This window comes from Atractosteus spatula, chromosome 17 (genome assembly GCF_055471065.1).
Source record: "Atractosteus spatula isolate fAtrSpa1 chromosome 17, fAtrSpa1.hap1, whole genome shotgun sequence".
In the NCBI taxonomy this organism is placed as follows: domain Eukaryota; kingdom Metazoa; phylum Chordata; class Actinopteri; order Semionotiformes; family Lepisosteidae; genus Atractosteus; species Atractosteus spatula.
The window spans coordinates 7,329,101-7,350,889 of NC_142722.1; the positions used below are offsets into that span (position 1 = coordinate 7,329,101).

General features: G+C 36.1%; 1 protein-coding gene across 1 annotated transcript in view; it reads right to left on the reverse strand.

Moving 5' to 3' along the window:
- galnt9 (polypeptide N-acetylgalactosaminyltransferase 9) overlaps nucleotides 1-13,694 on the reverse strand; it is a 151,380-nt gene extending 137,686 nt beyond the window's left edge. Inside the window, exon 1 of the mRNA XM_088935714.1 lies at nucleotides 12,561-13,694. Coding sequence (XP_088791840.1) covers nucleotides 12,561-12,801 — 241 coding nt within the window. The 5' untranslated portion in view covers nucleotides 12,802-13,694. The remainder of the gene's footprint in view (nucleotides 1-12,560) is intronic.
- Between the last annotated feature and the right edge of the window lie 8,095 nt (nucleotides 13,695-21,789).

Below are 21,789 nucleotides of genomic sequence, written 5' to 3' on the forward strand. Positions count from 1 at the left end.
GCAAGCATAGTGCGCCAGAACGCTCACTGCACATCAGTTATCAGTGGGGAGGAGAGCAGAGTAATGAAGCCAATTCATAGATGGGGATTATTAGCAGGCCATGATTGGTAAGGGCCAATGGGAAATTTGGCCAGGACACCGGGGTTACACCCCTACTATTTTTGAGAAATGCCCTGGGATTTTTAATGACCACAGAGCATCAGGACCTCGGTTTAACATCTCATCCGAAGGACTCTTCAATCTTCACTCCACCTTTGCTCAATATTGATGAGAATGCACAATCATTACATCAGAGTTTAGACTGGCAAATATTTTCCTCATTTGGAACACCAAATGGCTTTTCTTTTCCTACCATTCCAGTTTTAAATTGCCAGTCATCAATGGTCTTTTTCCACCACTGCTGCCTTTGTGACAGAATGGGGATGAATGTAAATCTGAATGTGGCTGAACACACCCACTTCCTTCTAATTGGACAGGTGCATTCGTTAGAGAGTGTCTGTCCCTAGCCCTACATTTCCCACAGAAGATTTAACATTGAATGGAGGAGTAATATGACTTTCTCTGACAGTGTTGTAGGCACACAGGGGTCACTGCCACACCCTAGCTACCCGCAGCCTGTTGTGCACTACAGCTAAGGGGTTCCCATTAATCGTCAACTAACAACGTAACACAGCCTTGAATCAGTGGGCTGAACCAGCTTTTCCATCAGACCATCAGACACTGATGTCTGTTTTAGAAGAAGGACACACTTTCAAAGTCACGTTTTCAAAGTAAAGAAATAGCTAGACCTTCTGCGTGCTTTTTTCAATCAAGAGATATCGGTTATATAAAATATCAGTTTTGGCTGTAACAGCCTCCAAAGCCTTGGGGCTGTATGGATTTTAAAAGGTAAGCCTACTCTGTAAATAGCTTCACAAAGGTAATTTAGGTCAGTCAATTTGTTTTGACTTGAATGATTTCAACGATTTGTTGTGATTTGAAATACTCAAATGGGGGTGTTTTCTTTTTCATTTGCATTGTTCATTTAATTTGTCCAGATATTTCTTTTATACAGAACATCCAAAGAAACTTAAAAATGTCTTCTCTCAAGAGAACAACACCTTTGCGTTAGTGTAATGTTGCAGGCAGGGCTGTAGCTACAGAAGTGGACTATCCAGCAGTGGAGCAAAGTCCTGCTTAATGATAAATCAAGGTGTTGTGTGCCCTGTGAGATGTTCGATGCTGACATGAAAAACAATAATCTCACTGTTCTGTGCAAAATACCAATCAATGGGGAAGTGTGTTTGTCGCAGCTGGTGTGTCTAGTCGCTACAGGACCCCACATTGATCAAGTCCTTGCTGTCCTTTGTGTTGGTCCACCCTGATGTGACAACACTCCTGCTGGACAACACATGCTGCTGGTGATACAACAGCTTTCTTGGGAGATGAGAATGTGAGGGATACACTATGGACGCCCTCCATGGCAGAGCTGAACATCTGTGGGATGACTTGGGATGATGTGTAGCCACCTAGGACTCAAAGACCAGTGAACAGGCACGTGTTTGTCTAGGCTCCATCAGAGGAATGAAGCAGAATCCAATCACACATCATCTGCAACTATGAGGCACAGATGTATAGTTTATCTTGCTTCCCGTAGTGGCCACACATTAACCACTAGCCAGTGACTTTTACAGTAGATGCTCTTTTTATACTGTATTTCAATTATATCTACTAGATATTCATTCACAGAAAGTATATCCTGGGTTAAATAGTAATAAGAATACTGTACCTTGTATTTAGATTTCCTCAGTGGCCCTGATTATGTGCTAATCACAGATAAAACTTACTTTTTTATTGTTTTAAGGCATCAATGCATCAAAAGATGAAATATACCCTTTGCACTGTGTGTAACTAGCTAGATCAGAAAGGTGACCTATACCAGGGCAAATGAGGAAGAAGGCAAAACCCCTTTAATTAGTTTAAGACAATGAAAAATGAAAATATGTATTAGCTATTTTTTCACATTAGCTTATTGCTATGGTTGGTTGGCTCTTGTATTAAGCATTAATAAATGTTTGTTGCATTTACAATTTTCCACTCTATTAAGTTATATATTATATTATAAATACATACCTATCCACAGCTTTATCTGAGATTTATTATTACATAATATGCTCTGCTTGAATTTCAACATATACTGGATATATATACAGTACTGCAAGAGTGGATCCTTTACAAAAAACAAACGTTTTCAGTTTGCTGTTCTAAATGTGACAGTAGGACCTTTGTGATGATTTTACATACCAAAAAATCTGTTTTTAGAATCTGAAATTAGATATGAAGAAATAAATGTGTGCTTTGATTTGAGGACTGCTGATTAGTCCCAGGACTCCTAACAGGGCCTCATACAATCTTGAATGATTACTGCTTCCTTTCTGATGCCTGCTCCGTTCTTGATGCACCATTCTAATAGATTTTCTTCCCTATTTGACTAACTCCCATTTCTGCGTGTCCAACAGATCTTACCTCTTAAAAAAGTAGTAATAATCAATAATAATTCCCAACATGTATATTACTCATTTCTGGACACTCCAGTGAAAGCCCTTTACAGATAATGGGGACTCCCCTCCACCACCAATGTGCAGCGTCCACCTGGATGATGCAACAGCAGTCAAAGTGCACCAGTATGCTCACCACAGCTATCAGTAGGGAGAAGAACAGGCTATTGACACCAATTCAAATGTCAAGGGAAATTTGGCCAGGACACCAGGGTATCACCTCTACTCTTTTTGAGAAATGCCCTGGGATTTTTACAGTAGAGTGTCGGGATCTATATACCCAGTAAGAGATTATGAACTGAAGATCCATTCAACACCTTTTCCAATAATGTGAAGATGCCATTATCCTATTCTAAAAACCACTGTCATCTTCTAAAACCTGGGCTCCTGCTGGAAAACTGAACACATGTAACTAGTTCCATGAGTTTTTCTTGTTCATTCATTCATTCTGCTAACTAAATAACCTTATCTACAGTAGTTGTGAAATTTCATATAAACAAAACAGCTCATTTTGAGGTTTGGCTTGCAAGTGAAATGTCAAAGCACTAATAGTACCTTGACAATAATATTGGGATTTTTAGAGCATACTATACATTATCAGCGAGAGAAATTTTAGAATTACTGTGACTCCAAGTAAAAAAGGAGAAAAAAAAACAATCACGTCTAATGGCAGGAAGATTTTTTTAAAATAAAAAAAAGGTACGCTGAGCAATTTTATGTTCCCCTTGGGGGTTATCGCCTTGTCAGCAGCAAGCCATAAACCGTGCAGCTGACAGTGAAAAATAGATAGTAAATACATTGTTCCCAACAACCTGGAGGACAAACTCTATATACTGTAGTGAGAGGAGTGACCCTCTTACTGTGCATGATTGAGTTCTGCAAACTTACTGCATCAGTCGGTGACTTTAGATGTCAACCAAAGCAGACATTCAGTTTCCCAGCATACACTGAAGGTCATAACAGCCTACTGCTGTACTGAGATGTCTGTTTTGTCACTTAAATGGGCAAATACATACATTAAGATAACCTATTGTACACTATAAAACATGTATTTGCTTACTTTGATTTATTGTATAAAGGAAAGTTTTTTTGCATTAAATTTTTGCATTAACACAACACTGAATTGGTAAATTTATATCTCTTCAAAGCCAATATGATAATTTAATAAGAGGAATCTGGGGCTCAATATGAATGTTTTGGTTTTGTAGGACATGGAAATTAACTTAAGCCTGGATTAAACAAATTTCAAGCCATCTGCCAATTGTAAATTCTAGAAGAAACCATGTGGGAGTTTTGTGTTTGCCTGAAACCCCTCTTTTCTAGCCAATGGAAAGTTACCATCAAGGATGAGGTTTGGAAATTGTAGTTGGCAGATGGGTGGGGGTTTTGATTTAATCCAAGCCTTAGTGCGGTGACAAATTTATTTTTTTCTTTCTATGTAAATATGAAATTCTCATTATCTGACTATGTCCTTAGTGATCAGATACCTTTTCATCTCTTCAAAACATGTTGTCTTTATTCCCTTTTCCTTCCTATCAGTTTTCAAAGTGAGAGCTGCTTGTGGGTGTGCTGTTTTGTATTTCCATTTTCTTCTCTATTTGCTTCCATTTTCAAAAGATTAAAAACAATCAAGACCAGGTTGTGAAGGTTAAAACCATACCCGGCACCTGTAAAATGTGATGAAGTGGAATGAAAACCTTTAACTGTCAAAGTTTCCAGTCAGGGACTGGCAAAAGAGATTGTATCTTTTCTTGTAGCCTGGAAAGCACTGTGGCGCAGTGATTAGAGTTCATGGCATGTAATTGGAAATGCTGCTGCTGTATCCTTGAGTAAAGTACTTTGCCCAGTCCATACCCAGTTATATACAGTAAATAGGTGGAAATGCAAGTCATTTTGCATAAAGGTGTATCCCTGATAAATAAAGTTATCTTAGACTAGATTTAGGTTTCCTTGATCAACTGTTTCTAGTTTTTCTGTCTGTTTATTATTCATATTTTCACTGCAGTTACTTTAGCCAGTCCTTAACCTCTCTTTTTACAGCCTCCAGTAGACTGTGAAAGTGTAGGGGCAAGCCTGAAGAAGAAACCTCACAAAGACGTGCATTGGCAAGCATTACAGAATGGCTCAGACGTAGTGCTACTTACTAAAATGCAGAATGATCAATACTGTGCCACAGCATGAATGCAAGGACTGCAATTTTCAACTAGATCTTAGTTCCATACTGAGGAGCCTGTGCATATTCAATATGCAGAGCATAAATAATATAATTTTCCTAAAAGACATCTGAAAGCTTTGTGCTGCAGCCAACAAGGTGCTGTAGATATATCTTTTGAAAGATTTTTATAATAAACTACTGATGAAACAGCTCCTTTGAGGCCAACAAAAATGGATCTAATGTTGACTTTTTAACACATTGCTCCAGGTTTCAAGGATTTAGCACACTGTGAGTGATTTAATGCTAAAATTAATACATACATGTTAAAAGAGACACTTGGAATTAATAAATATTTATGAAATAGATGCAGTTAAGGTGATCTGTTTTTCAGGAAAACTGAGTTATAACTCCCTCAAGAGTTGTTTTTTTTTTAAGAGCTAAAATACAGCCAATCCATAAAGCAATGGTGGCTGTACACTTGCTTAATACAGCATTGATTTACTGCTGAAGGAAGCAATAACCAGTGAGAACAGGTCACCAGGCTAACAGTTCAGATTTGGAAATTACCAGTTGCAGCTGAACCAATGTAAACTGCCACCTGGCGCCTGAACCTACAGTATGTAAACCTGCAACCTCTTGGTGCCCCTTTGTGCACTGATGTAAAAGTAAAAGTCAAGAAAGGCCTTTGATATCTGTAGTAGCATTAGCCAATGTTATTATTTAGATTTTTTTTCATATATAATAACTTCTCAGATCCAAAATAAAAGCCAACCAGAGTGAGAAGGATGAATGCATTTCACAGAAGAATGATCAAGTCTAGGAAGCTTCATGTTTTAACAAGATTTCACAAAACAATGAAACTATGTATCACACACTAGCTTTTATGCAGAGTGTCTCTCTATAAGTATCTTTGAGAATAGAGGCTAGATTAGTAGAAATAAAGATTATCAAGCTAAAAAACAGAGGGAAACAGTTAAGGAAATTCTAAAAGACAAGCAGACAAAATTAATGGATTTTGGTTGAGTGTATAGATGAGATTTGGCCAGCCAAGCTTACAATGTCTAGGGCAAACATAAATATCTTCTTTTACCTTCACTGACATTATGTTATACGTTCTATTACAAAGTAAGTCTGTAAAAGTAAATGTAAATGTCAAAGTAAATGAAGTCTTTCATTTTCCATAAAGAAATAAAAAATAAGAGTATGTGGTTGATCTATTAACTATATACAACACTATTTCTTGGGAAAATAATATAGTTTAATGCAATTAATCAATATTAGGTATTCTTTTCACCATAGACCAGTTTCTACAGAATATAAGGCTGCACCCACCATATAGAGAAATACTGACTACTAACATTTTGCCATATACAGGTATGCTGTATACTGTACTGTATATATACTGGAATTTTCTGCTGAGCAGTTTACTATTTATATCACATATCATTTACAGTATGCATTAGTTAAACTGTATATTAACACATCTGGGCAGTTCATAAAAAACGCAATAAAAGCGTCAAAATACTTCCCTTACAAAAGCTAAACAATCTATTTATATCAAAGTAATGGTAGCTTCTCCAGATTACTTTCCTATGAAACTTTTAGAGGTCACTATACTTGGAACATCTGCTACATTGGTATAAAGGTTAGGCCATATTCATAGCATGAATCATTTATGTATTCAGAGGGACTATTCCAGTCAATAAGCAATTGACCTAGATTCATTTCATGCATATACAAGTCAAAATGAAAAAGATTGCTCACTATTCATAACAGTCTGCTAACTAATGCTTAATTGTAAAAATATTAGATATGGTATAATCTTGTAGGCTGTGCTTTCTTGGGGAATAAAAATTTTGAAAGCTGAAAAACTCCAAATGGTGCAGATGTGAAAACCTTAAAAGCTTTTTTTTAAAAAAAATAGGAGCTTTTTAACTGAAAAAAAGAAAGAAGCAAACTCATAGGATGTGCACATCATTTTGAAAGCAATGGTTCAATACATACTTCATAATTATCTGTTTAGCTTTCCATATGTAATATGGGCAAAATAATTTTAAATCAGTCTAGATTAATTAAATCTTATTTTAAATAAATTTCAATTTGAATCTCATGCCACACAGAGAGCACACATTGTAATATGTATAGTATGTACCGTATGTAGGTCTGTGGCTTCGTACACAATCCATTCAAAGCAGATACAGAATTCAATATTGCCTCTATTGTTAGAATGGAAGATAATCCAGTATTTGCACTTCTCTAGCTGTTATTCTCCCAGCTGAAGAAGGATCCAATCATTACTGGTGGGATTTGTGGAGTATATATAAAGTAAAGAGCAAAGTACAGAAGGTAACTGAAAATCTCCTCCATTAATTACAAGTGAAGGGGCTCAGAAGTCACCATATCTTCTTCTGCACACACAGTGCAACCTTATCAGATTAGTGACTCCTTAATATACAGGAAAACACTAAAAAAAGCTGCTCTCTGCTTGATCTTTACAATGTTTTTGCCATTCTCTCTAGCACGGGAGTATTTTAGAATCTATACATAAAAAATAAATGTTAAACTGGACTTTAGTCACTATATTATATGCAGTTCAGTGTGTTAGGAACCAAGGAATGTTTCCAGTGTTTTCAAAACAGCAGGCATTGGAGATAAGCAATGCATGCATTAGACATATTTTCTGTAAGGTGGACTAAATCAAATTATAGTGCATCCTCTTATGTGAATACATTACAATACTTAATACATTATACAGGCTTCAGTTTCTTTCTTCAGTCTTTTTGTTTTCAACGAATGTTGCCATCATAATTGATTTTAAAATTATTCTTGCCATTTGTATTAATATTGTATGTGTATGTGGTGCCCCTCAAGCATATGGGGTCATTTGGGAGAAAGGCACCAGGGCTACTTTACTCTACACTCAGGCAGTTAAGGAGAGCCCAGTTACTATCCTCATTGAGAGCAGGCAGAGTTATGATCCCCAGATCCTGTTTGTATCAGTACTGTAATTAAACCACTTGAGCCACCTGGTGCTGCATTATTCTAATTATTTTACATTGCCTCACCAGTTATGGCCTCTTATTGAGATCAGTATTAATGACAATCTGAATTTGTTGAGCACATAATGAAGACACATTTCATTCTTAATGCTGTGCCACTTTGAAACAGCTTGCACTGATAACTTAGCAATTCAGTGTTGATAGAAGAAAAAGCATAAAAAAGTATTGCGCTAAATAATTACCTAACATCATTATAATTATTGATACACACTATTTAAGCTTAAACCAATATAATAGAACCATTTTCTGAAAGTCAATTATTCCCAGGAAAGGATATAGCAACACAACCCAGAAACACAGGGCACAAAGTGAGACTACTGTATATCTTGAATCGAGTTCTACTCAGGACAATTCAGGGCACATGCACTCAGGGGATAACTTAAAGACACAAATTCACTCAGCATGTTCTTAAAAGGTTGCTGAAAGCCCAAACACCCGATGAAAACTAACACAAACACAGGGAGAACAAGCAGACACAGATGCCTTGCCAGAACAGAATAGAACCCACAATCCTATAGCTATGAATCAGGTGCGTCATCATCTCACCATGTGTCCCCGAGTAACATACCGATATGGACAAAATGAAGTAAAACGAGATATGCACTATTTAATATTGGCCTGTCCACTCCTTTAAAATAATGACATAAAAATAAAAAAACAAAATGAGAAATGGGGAGTGGTTCTCCAGACTCTTTTTGACAAGTTTTTTTATGAGTGACTGATGAATGTCTGTCGCTCCTGTTAAACACCTATTGTAGAACTTGTTGCCATGTTCACTGGCAGTGTCTGTGGTGCATTAATAGCACAGTAGACAGCAAGTGCATGTCCTGTTCAAGAGCAAGTATGTTTTTACAATTTATGCACATAAAGTGAAGAGCACAATCACAGAAATAAGCTATTAAATGCATGTATATATTTTGTATTCAATATCATGTCCTGATGGTCCATTATCCCCCAGCAAATATGCTACGCTTGCAAAGGTGCTGACGAACTTAATTGCTGCTGGTTTCCTTGAGCTGTCAGTCAAAACACTGTGGATCAGGTGCTGGACCTGTTGGTGAAGACATGGATCAGCTAGACAATGATAAGATGTCAAACAGCATCTCCAATCCTGTTTGCACTGAAAGGTTTAATTAAAAAATAATTCCAGAGATGGAAAACGTACCATTTACTGTTGAAGTGGAGAAGTATAAAGCACTCTAATAAATGAAACTGCCATTTCATCTACTGTTGGTGAACAACATAAGTATTGCGTTAAATACTTATGACATACTTAAAAAACTTGTGACATTAATATAATGGAATTAAAATATAAGTTAATTAATTAAACAGTGCAACTTCTTATATGTTTATTGAATATGGGGTCTGGTTATGCAGTTTTGTAAGAATCCCTGCTATACTGTTGACAAACAAGAAAGAAATGGTGAAGGTGAGTTAAGGAGTTTGCGTTATTGTGAAAATGGCAGAGGAACAGAATACTCTTCAAAGATGCTAGCAGTGCATCTCGGCACATGCATAAAAACCTCTACACTCGTGTCAAAAACAGTGTACGTCCGGCTTTAACAAATAAATATTACGGGGAGCCTAGCTTGTCAATAAGATTTCTCTTACTTGAACCTTACTTCCAAACTGTAAGCATTAGGGTTTTCCTCTGTTCAACACACAGGAATAATGCAAACTGACAAACTGAGCTTCTTCATATCCAAATGATTAAAAAAATAATTCAGCCAACTGCACCACACCATGTAGCAATCACCCTCACCTTTTAAAAAGCCATTTTGAATCTCAAAAGAACAAACCATGTTATTTATCAAAAGATATCACTGTTTGATCATATACAGTACTGTATAAGAAAAGGAGCAACACACGTTTCAAGGCACAAATAAGGATAATCCTTCTAAAGTCAGCCACCCCTAATCCCAACAGTTCATTTGCCTTTTTAAACATCAATAAAATATGTACCTTGCCATCATTAACAACATTAAACACACACTTGTCTGTCCTTTCACAACAGTTTAAATGTGGTTTAAGAATAGCATTTGAATGGTGCATACATTAATAGTTTTCCATTATGCTGCCTTTTCTGTGGCTGAGCCCTTGCATTTTTTATGAGAAATGCAATGTCATTTATTCATGTATTTATGTATTACTCTGTTTCAGTTCCAAGAACAGAATATAATGTATTTGTAAAATAGTGAGTATAGAGAATTCAGGTGAGAGTCTGGCCATAAGCAATTTGACAATTATTAGATACATAAAATAATGTTAATAACACAGTACTCAGTCTAATGACTTTTGAGTTTTGTTTGGGATTTTTAAAGTTTAATGTTAGCTCCATTTGCCAGATCCTTAAAAAAAGATGTAAGAAATGTTTGAATTAGGAGACAACATTTCTTGTCTCTCTCTTGCTAAATGCAAGTATTTTTGCTTTTCCTGTCTGTAAAGGCGGCTTTTTGAGAATATCAGATTATGCTTTTTAAGGGAATTCTCCAGTGTCTTTCAAGATCTGTTATTTTATTGCATAATGTTGAGCATGGATCTACAATGATGGATACATTTAGAAAGTACTTAAGCTGTAGAATATTGTTCCCTAGTAGTTTAAGAACTACTTTCCTATTAGGGAAAATAATCTAAGCAAGATTTTATGTATACACGTTAAAAACTGAATAGCTCAATCACCATCTTCACAGTTAAGGAAATTTCTCTATCTCAGGAGGGTTTCTTAGTTTGTTTCATGGTGAATCCAGTTTTAATATAAAAATATCTTAGTCTGTTAGCAGGTTGTATAGTTCTCTACCTTTCTGGACACTTCATGTGCCTTTTTATTTTAATTTAGTGTGAATGACAGTATTGCCATCTATGCCCTGCTTATTTTTGGAAATGTTCTGTTCTGCAGTAGCTAATATGATGCCTACTGAAATTTAAGACTGCTCAATCTTCTAATGCAGAATAAAGACTATACTCTCCCTTCAAGAACCCTCGAAACTGGCAAGAGCTCTTGTATAAAGTACAGTAACTTGTGTAAATTCCAAAATTAAATGGTTTCATGGAAAAATGTAATATCCTTGTAGGAAATGTTGGCAGTAAATCAATTTAATTTCAGAAATAGAGATGATCAATATTGACTCTTGAGAAAAAAAACATTCTGATAATTTTGTTTGCTTAACCTTTTTGAAGGTATATAAAATATTCATACAAGTTATACAAAAATATATGGTCATATTTTTACCTTTTGATGCTATAAATGTAATATGCATGAACTACAATCCAATAAATTCCACTGTGCTACACGAAACCACATTTGCTATAATATTTGTTGCACAAACAATAAAAATGATTAATTGTTTCTGCACACATAAAGTCAGTTTTTAAATCCAAAACTTTTCATAACAACACATACATTGTTGTATTGCAATGCACAATATTAAAGATTACAATAGCTGTCATTAAAAACCTGGAAGGATCTGGTCATGCTTTCAAGACTAATCTACTTGCAATACATTACAGAATTTAATGGAAATATAATGTAATATAGACGATGCACCGTTTGATCATAAATTCATTAAATTTAAATGACCTCTTTCAGATAACAGAATCTAGTTATCATTGAGCATCTAGGCATGAACGGGATGTATTTACTGACCCACAAATACAATTTAAATCCAATGTGTTTAAAGAAGAGCTAGTCATATTATGCCTGACCCAGAAAAACACAGTTTAGCATGTTGTATCTGCATGATTGAATATGTATTTAAAAAAACAGGTGCAGTGCAAAATAATAATTGTACAGAAACTGCAAAAATATTTAGAGCAGGAGCTACAGTATACTGTAGTTAAGACAAAATCTTTTGTTCCATTTATTATGATCTCTCAAAGTATGCATTTACATTAATTTGCATAGAATGTTATTCAATCAACTGCATTATAAGAAATTATATGATTTGCTATGATGAGGGGTATATATGCCTTAGGAATATAAAATTTTAAAGGATGCTGCACAAGTATTCTGTCTTTTGTATATATTTCTACACCTTTAGCCACTCTAGAACACAACAGGAATTTTGAAAGTAACACACATTCATAATATATAATAAATCATATAACAGTGTGCCTGCAAGATACGCAGTGATTACTTTTGTTATCTTGTGTGTTTTTAATAAAGTAACTGTAGGTTGAAACGGCAGAAATCCCAAGTGTGGGTAACTTATGAAAGAAACTAAAGCTAATTTTTATAAGCATAGCTCATTTATAAACTTAGCAGCGCAATAGCCACAACTCCAAGTTAGGGAAATTCCCCTTCCTGACACTGAGAACAATTTTTGTCAAGGTCACATATTTTATTGTTAAAGATGCTTTTATCTCACCCTGTCAATATTGATGTAAATATGAGATCTGCAGGACACCGCTGAAGTCCTTGTGGTTGTTTATCAGATACTGAAAACGATTTAATTAAATGTTTCCTAAATGTTCAACAGAATTTAGTGATTACCAGGACGTCCCTAAAATGAATAACCTTTAAAAAAGTTCCATTCCTATACCCATAGAAGCTGAAAAGCTGAATCGTAACAATAGTGTATTTAAACTTTGCGGAAAGGACTTGGTGTGAGCTTTTTAAATGAAAGACTGAATCCTCTGTATTTCCAGCCTGTTATCCGCAACGGAGATACTATAAATATACTATAAGGTGGTACAATAAATATAACCACACTGTGCATGTTTTTGAAGAGTGTGAGTAATAGTATTCTACTGCTTAAACCATTACCAACGAACACAAAACCATATGACCAAGATTTAAAAAAAAAGATTTACCGTTTAACTGGTTGTAGACCACGTCCTCGAGGTGCTCGAGTCTCTGAAGTATGGACTGTCTGTCCACCAGATTAGAAACTTTGCCATTCCTGCTTCTGACTCTTTGATCAGAGCTTCTTCCGATCTGCACTATCTCTTCAGAGCGGCTCTGGATCCTGCAGTACACCGAAAACAAAATAATCCCCACGAAAACCAAAATGTTGACAGTCAGCAAAGTTTTGATTTTGCGTGCCACAGCCATGAAACCCAAAGAACCATTCAACCAGAAGGCATCAAGCCTGGACAGCACGTGCACGCCCAACCATTCGGAACACGATGAAGTATATCGCTAATGCAAAGCAGAAGAAAAGTCTAACACAGCCCCCTCCTAATGCACAGAAACACAGAGAGCTATCCGTTCAGCACCACCGCTTACAAGAAATAAGCGTTCAACGCATTAGCGGGGCTAAAGGTGAACAAAATGTTATCAGCGTGTCGGGTTTCAAGACGATAGGAAAACTGATTCTTGCTAAAAAAAAACCAAGTTCAAGGTTGATGAGGTTGCTAGATGATTTCCTGATTTCTTTCAGATCCCGCTATGTCCCCACATGATAATTTGCATACAGCAAACCGTTTACGCTGTAGTGGACTGTAAAGATAGCTGAAGATCGCGGAGCAAGCGAAGCTCTGCCTTCTGTTGCAACGGGCTTCTGCAAATTAAAACGCGCATATATGTCAGGTTCTGTATATTCGAAAATACCAGTGATATTTCAGTCCTTCAGTTTCCTCACTGGGGTATGGCAATCTTCTGATTTTCAAAAGGACTTCGGAAGCAGAGCATCAACATTCCCCTTTTTCAAAGGCGTCTTTAGTCACACAATCCTTTTGCGAACGCTTCAGATTTTTTTTGTTTGTGAATGGGTTTATTTCTCGCTGTTTCTTATCTCTTATAACCGAAGTCAATCGCGCAACGAGGAAAGACCGACGTGCCGGGATTGGGTGGGTGAAAGTTGAAAAGGTTCTGCTCTCTGATGCTGGGATACGGTGCTGATGCTTAACGCCTTCTGCATGGTGTACAAACCAACGCTTCTCTTCTGCAAGCGCTCTCTCTCACTCGCTCCCTCCCTCTACCTCTCCCTCTCTCGCAGTCTCTGTGAGCGCCTAACGCAGACAGAGAGCTCTTCTGCGCAGTGACGTTCGGAGAAGCAGTTCATAAATATTCAAGAAGACCTTCTTTCCCCAATCCCATTTAGAGCTCCAGTAGTTATTTAATATAAAATGTGGAAGTCTAGGAACTAGGCTTCTTGTCCGCCTTAGTACTTCGTAATCAAATGTAATCTAAAAGGTGCAGCGTTAATGTCAAAACGAATAAGCAAAAAGGAAAACAAATTAACAGACGATAGTGTATTTTCGTACCAGGGCACTGGCTGATATTGTTGCGGACTTGAAAATTGTGACAGTGCTTCGGTGCTGTGTTGTCTTTTTATGTTGCTTCTTTGACCTGGAAACAATTTACATCCTTAATCATCCCTCTGAGACACGAAGAGCAGCTTCTACAGTGGATCAGGTGTTTATTATACTGTATGTCCAAATTACATGATCAAAATGCATAACCCTTCCAATGCTGCTCCTAAACCATAACTCGCTGTCTGTGATCCTGTGTTATCAAACTATGTATCCAAACGTTTAACCGGGAACAAGGTCAGCGTACGAGCTGCAGTGGAAAAGGTTAATTCCACGCTTCAAATAAATAAGGAGAAAGGAGACAAAACACACCCTTTCGGAGGCGGAGCCTTCTTAACATTTGTTATACTGTATGTCAAGAATTAAAACAACAGCCCTCTAGTGCTAATTCCTAAGAAGACATCGTTTTAGAAACGGTCAGTGAAGTTTGCATAAGACTTTCTTTAAATGTTTACCTATTTTATATGAGTGGTTTTACCAAAAAGGCATTTCTTATTAATATAAGATGAAGTGTCACATAGAAAAGCACGTGAAATGAAAGAATTAAAATTTTGCTGGTTGCTTTTCACTGCATTTGTGCATGACAGGCGTCTAAGCTCCAGATATGCAAGCTGCCTTTATTTTCTTTGGATCCACAGTGCCCAGTGCTTCCTGACACATACATGGCCACTGTGACGCTGAATTGCATAAGCAGTTATTGAAAGTGATGTGATATGAAACACAAATTAATCTTCTAGGTGATTTCACAATCATGATGTTCCCTTTTATTGCAGGATAAATATTGCAACTTTGGAAAATTTCCACCTTCCCCTTTTTTAGGAAAACATTTTCTAAAGAAAGGAAGAGCCAATAAATGATACTTCATACTGTATGTACCGTTTTCTAACTTGCTACCTGAAGATATGCTGACAGTCAATATTGAATAAAAGCCTAGATTACATCATCGAATGAAAATACAAAAAGTAATGTGTCAACAGGAAAAGAACAAATTCTAAAAAGTCTCTATCAAGTACATAAAGCAGGAGGCTTCTAAATCACATATGTACAGGAGTATAAGAATATTTCTATTTGCCAAATAAGTTTTGAATATTTAATTCAAACACAGTAAGAACAGAAATGTCGTCTGAGAAAACCATAATAGCTACTGTAATTGAACTATTTACACTGATAATGATTGACTTACAGTTATGCTGTATGTATGCTTGGAAGTTACAAAGAATTATTTTGATTGTTATTGTGCAGAGTTAAAATAATCTTATGGTGATTCATGGCATCAAATTTGTTTAGTATTTGTGGTGATTTCACATATATTTACCAGTTATTTTTTCTTAAGCATTTTATGATATATGCATCTTTGATAACCATCACACATCACTGAATTTGAATAGATGCTAAATTGTAAGTCTTCTTGTGTGTTTGAAATAGACCTCCATATTTAACCGCCTGCTTCTCTTGTTTTGTATGTGTTGAAAAATATGTAGAATAAAACATGGCTCTGAGTAGAATTTTATTTACTTTGTCTGTTCATTTTTATTTGCTTTTTTACAATTGCCCCACCATTTTGTCTCAAAGACCAGATTGATGCTTGTCCTTAGTTATTAGCCTGGATGTTTGGCATGATGTTTTTTATGAACAAGCTGATTGCTGAAGTTATGATTTATATCCTTTGAACACATCAAGTCTGCAGCAGTTCCAGTGCCTACCACAACTGTACTTTAGATTTGTCCTCAGAAAATGCAGTGTACTTCTTAGTCTGATAGTAATCACAAGGGCCACAAAAGGTTGAATCTTCGGTTGTAAAACTGCATAGTTGCTCACAACTTCAGCTAGGATGTGCAGATGAAATTAATCAGTGCATCAGCCAGATTCTCTCACTGAAGTCAGCTGTTCCTGATCACGAAGGTCAAAATCTTTTGATTGAGATACTATCTTGGGTGGAACAATTGCTGTGTATTTACCAAATAAATACCATTTATTTTTTTTACTAGGAAAAATAGGAAGGACATGTTAGTCCCTCAGTTAAAGCCAGAGATCATGCTACTGAGAAAAAATCTCATTCTTCCAAATCCCCTATAGACCTGCAAAGTGACACATTGTGTTCATAAAAGGTGATATTTGGATTTGACCATTTGGGTTTTTTTTTTCTTTTTCATCCAATTCAAAAGTTTATTTTTAGCGCTTACCATTCTAAAAAAAATCTCATCAGTATAGATAAAAAACAAAGCAAAAATTGGGTCCTGCGGAATGTTGAGGGGGTGAGGTCTTCTTATTTTTTATTGATTGCATCTTGTAACTAGCAGACCAAAGCTGCAATGTGGAATTCTGATGATTGCTGTAACTTCCTTAGATGCAATGATTATTCCCTCATCCAAGCAAAGATCTGTCCAAGTCAAAGGCAGATGAAGCTATTTAAATGTTTATAACTACAACTAGCTAGGCCAAATAACCTCTTATCATCTGTAACTGCTCTTGTGTTCTTACCAGTACAGCAACACAGATGCTCATAGAGACATCCAACCTTAGAATTACACAGCATCAATTCTCAAACATTTTTCATCAAGACATTTTTCAAAGACACCATAACTTGATGTGGGAGTATTCCACAGCATGTAGATCCCAAAGGAGGGGACATGACCTTCTGTTACAGATTCGGGATGAAAAAGCCCTGTTACATTAAATACATTTTTGATCATATTGTTCTTAAATTAAGTCTCATCATACTTTTGCTTTTAAAGCACGGGCAGTATTATTAGATGTCTAGACATAATTTAGAGTTAGTGAGGTCCAAATGTTTTTTTTATGTTTTTAGTCAGTGAACCCACCCACCCAGAACACTCAGACTTAGTTTAAGAAAACTTTAAAAGCAATAAGTGCTTATTTGTCTAACACCATGCTGACTGCCTGCCAAGACGGCTGCCTGATCAGTGATTTTAAATAAATTACGATTCAAGTAAATTACAGCTGAACAGAGAGTTGCTGTGTGTACTTTCATTTGATTAAAATAACCCAAAAGTAGGTCATGAAAATCATTTTCATTCAACACTTTTCACAAAGAGATAAGAGTGTTGGTTGATAAAGTCCAATTTAAACCCACAAAAAAATATTGGCGTTTTCCTAAAAGATGCCTAAATGACAGAGAATTTCATTAATAGTTAGATGTACAGTAGGAGAATGGAATTCAGAGAAAATTGTTAAACACAAAAATCAGTGCTCTAATAATACATTTGAGAGACTTTTTACAGTTTAGGAGATGTCTCAAACTTTTGAAAGGTAAAAATTCTTGGTGAACTGCACTGTCTATGGAGACTTTACTGTCTGGTGATGTTCTGCCTAAGAACACATCCTTTCTGACTTTAGAAGCTCATCATTGGCCCACTTTACCACTGTACAGAGCAGACAACCTTCCCAAATGAGCACTGCTTCAGGCTAATCTTTAAGGTGAGGGAACCATTGGTTTTGATGTGCCTGGGTTACATTCTCTAAAATGTATTGGGAATGGGCACACCTCACAATCTCCCTTAAACAGCAGTTTGTTCCTTAGAAAATAAATTAAGTCAACCCCTTCCTTCCCCCTTTATTCAAAAAATAAAAAATAATATAGGCAGTATGGACTCTTAAAGAACTTTGAGCGACAAACAATTGCAGTCCATTGAATTGAGTGGAATTTTCCATTTTTGAAATGGAAAGTCTGTGGCAATGCTCTGAAAGCAGTAGTTCTATCCTTTGATGCCTGGAGACATAATGAGGATGTTTCCTTACCAATTGTTATATTACCCTGTGGGCTAGCCTTGGTGGAACTGACATATAGGACAAGATCAAATGACAAATGGATTTGCCACAGCTGCAATAAATTGATATGCACTTTTTTGGTCATTTGAAAGGTTTTATTTGAATAATCCACACCACCAGGAAAAGGTACATTTGCATAGCATGGTGGGAATATCCAGAATATTGTGAATACTAGCATTGAATTTAAATTAAAATATTTGAAATGGAGTGACCTTAACTTCCTACCCCTTATGATGTAAAAAGTTTTTTTTTTTACTGGAAAACCTTTATTGGCTTTTGTTTCCAGGAAACCCATGGCTTCATCCTGCTCTCATTTTGAAAAACAAAATGTAATTCTAAAGCTCTGTCATGATGCTCATACAATTCTGGATGATATTCATTGGTAAGTGCACTGAAAACATGATTTTGAAGTGTAAATACTGTATTTAGTAAGCAGAATAGTACAAAAATGACCTACTGTGTTTCTATAAAGATGGGTATATTGCATCAGTAAACTGAGATTAAAAAAGTTTAAAAAATGTTTGCAAACTGAGAATGAGCATTGATTTAAACCCAAGTGTATCTTTGCATCTTTTATCCTTTTGTTTATTTTCATTAGCACATTTGACACTTTACCAAATGTATTTTGCAACTGTGGTCCCTTTCATTTTTATATCAAGGAGATTTTAATATCTTTCTTTGTCTTAAATGTGTTTACTGAAAAATATTGTAAGAATAAATTGAATCTGAGATCTATAGACAAGATCAATAACATCCATTCCCACTGGTTAAGTCCATAGACTTATAAATGTCATACACACTATAAATTAAAATTCATATGATAAAACTGATAATAAAGGTCATTTTATGTTACCTGAAACAAATGTAAGAGGAATATCCACTGTTCTTTTCAAGCTATGATAAATGATGCCAGGTTACTGGCAGTCAGAACTTTATAAATGCATTGGTTTTGTGTTCCAGGTTCATTTTTTAAACTAGAAAAGAGAAGAATAGAAGAGAATCACTGGGGTTGTCTGCAGAACTTAATTAGATTTTCCACTGAATATGAATTTCTTTTTTCCAGATGTTGATATGGTTTGTTAAGCACTGCAGATGAGCAGCTGGTCTAAGAGAATGTACTGTATGTGCAGCAATGTCATACAGTACAGTATGTAATAAAATATAGACATTGTTTGCTTTTCTTCCTTCCAATTTATTTTCCATGTAGCATAGAATTTCAGATCAAATTATGATTCTTGTGAAAACTAAGACCTGGCAGCTGTTGCTGGTGGGTACTGTCCAGTGAAACTCTGTGATATGCACTGGTGGGCATTGTCTCGTGAACCTCTGTGATATGCACTGGTGGGCATTGTCTCGTGAACCTCTGTGATATGCACTGGTGGGCATTGACCAGTGAACCTCTGTGATATGCACTAGTGGGCACTGTCTAGTGAACCTCTGGGATATGCACTAGTGTGCACTGTCTAGTGAACCTCTGTAATATGCGCTGGTGGGCACTGCTTAGTGAACCTCTGTGATATGTATTTATGGTGGTCACAGCAGAGAACAGCTTGTTAAACTTTTATACCTCTTAAATGGAAATGTTAGGATGGTGCCTGAATATCCTTTTAAGACAACTAACCCTCGCCACTGTCGCCCCATTCTCTCTGCTACAACCTGAAAGGAAAAACTCCAGGATTTATGTCAAAACTGCCAACCAAAGTAACAGAGCAGAAATTATTTAGGGAGCTCTAAGAGGGTTAAGAATTTCACAGAGAGACAGCAAAAATTTTGTAAAGGCAAAGGTCTGAAAAAGAGCTTCAGCTAGGGTTTCTGTTCAAAGTTTCAGGTTTTAGCTGAAAATAGGGTACCTTAAAACTAGAAAACAGTGTGTTCATAGCATCATTCTTGCTCTTACATGACAGTGTTTATTAATAAATATGAAAAAAACGAAACCTATACACAACTATTCTAATAAAAACTGCTATCCTAATTAATTCATTTTTAAATTAGTCATCTTGCATGATAATATACTCTGTGAGATTAACAATCGGTTTGTCAAAGTTCCTTCGGGTCCTAAGGGTTGTAATTGAGTACAGCAACTGGGAAACAATACCATCCACAAACAATGCAATGCCTGCATCTCAAAAATCTGTTGTTTTCCAATTTTTCAATACTAGAGAATGACAAAAAGAATGCTGCCTATACAGTAGCTAAAAACATATTAGCACAAATAAAATTGGAGTTCAATATGGGTCTTTAAACACTTGCATGAACATTTTGAAAAATGTCAGTGCCTGGTACTATTTGTTTTGTTTTCATGATTGCTACAGGAATAGTATAAAATATACAGTACTATACTGTTATAGTATATTAGAAGCTGAATCACAAAAAGTTTTGTTTCAGCTGTAGCACTTCAAAATTTATTTTTCTTTTTACCAGATTAATGAAAATGTGACCCCTTTGTGAGGTGTTTAAATATGCTTTCCATGCTGGGGACAGCAGAACAGGGGAGGAAAATACATTGTTCATTCTGAATGAGCTGCATGAAAGATGGAACATCTATTCAGAAGGAATATGACTGGCAAGGACAACCAAGAGTCATCCTGGCAATGAAATTTAACAGACAATAGGCTGGTGTTCACTGTGCCAGGATTTTAACGACATCCTGTTGCTCAGAAAACCATAGAAATAGTGTTAATGAAGATGTAAAACTGCTCCTTCTAGTCAACATTATAAAAACACAGTGATGAGATTTGGGTAGTTATCTTTGAGACACAGATAGTTACAAAGAACCCACCATATTAAAAGCTTTGTATCCCCTGACCTTGCATGAAGTAGTAGTTATTAATATTGCCTCTTTGATATTTGTTAGCTGCCAAAACAGTCCTGTCTTCGTAATAAAGTTAGAAGTCAATCTAAATGGAGCAAATGCTCTGTTCATACTGTACATCAAAAGGCTACCCTGTCCATTGTTCTGAAACGTTAATGAGAAACCAGAGGAACAAAATGCAGCCTTTTTTCTCTCAAAATGAGGATTTCACAAATTTCCTTTTCTTCTAGGAAAGAAGAAAAGTCTAACTTTTCAATCAGAATTAATCAACAGAAACCTTGGGCTCTGCTGGCGCATGATTGCAAAGACAATGCTGAGAAGTGACTGAAGATGGATCTAATGTCATTTTCATGGGAAACCGTTATTGTCATTTAAAAATAGCACATATTCAATTAGACATGTCATGCAAAATATTCTTTATAGTTCTAAATGAAAAGAAAGCATTGATATCATGGAAAGGAATCCTAGCATTCCTCTGTGAACTGTTAAATATGAAGTGTTCTGAGCTACTTTTTAAGTTCATCTGCATCATTACTACCTTAAACCAGCCGGACAAACAGTCATATGCATTATAATTGTTCTTGAATTGAAATATTTTTAATGACAGTCTTTCAGTGGCATCTGAAAACATGTCTGAGCAACGTTCGTATTTCATCGTGTTGTCCCTAGGCTACCAATTTAGCCCAGTTGTGTCTATTTTAACTTACTGCAGCTCTCTTTTATATTCTTTCTATTTATTCTGAAACCTTTGTACCGAAAAGAAAAAAGGATTTCCCTAATACCAAAATAAATTGAAGCATTTATGCTGCATACCAGTTCTCAGTGGATTATGATTTTGGTTCTGCTCTACATCACTTTGTTTTCTCCATCCTTCTCCAATGTGCCTAGGGCTTTCGCCTGTGACTCTGCATAGGTCTAATTTATGTGCAACATTTCATTTTCCTCAGAGCCTCATTAAAGGCCTTGTCAACATATTCAGTGACCTTAAGACACATGGCCGCCTGCACTTATATTACATAGTCCTGCTTGTCAGTCTCTAGACTTAAACACAGTTATTAGGTTAAACGCCAAAAAACGTGTCCTTGATAGACAAGGTTCACAAAAGGTCGCAAAGAGTATCACAGAATAGCCACTGTCTGTCAGATGAAAGAATTGAGATGAAAAAAAAACAGAAGATCCAAGGGT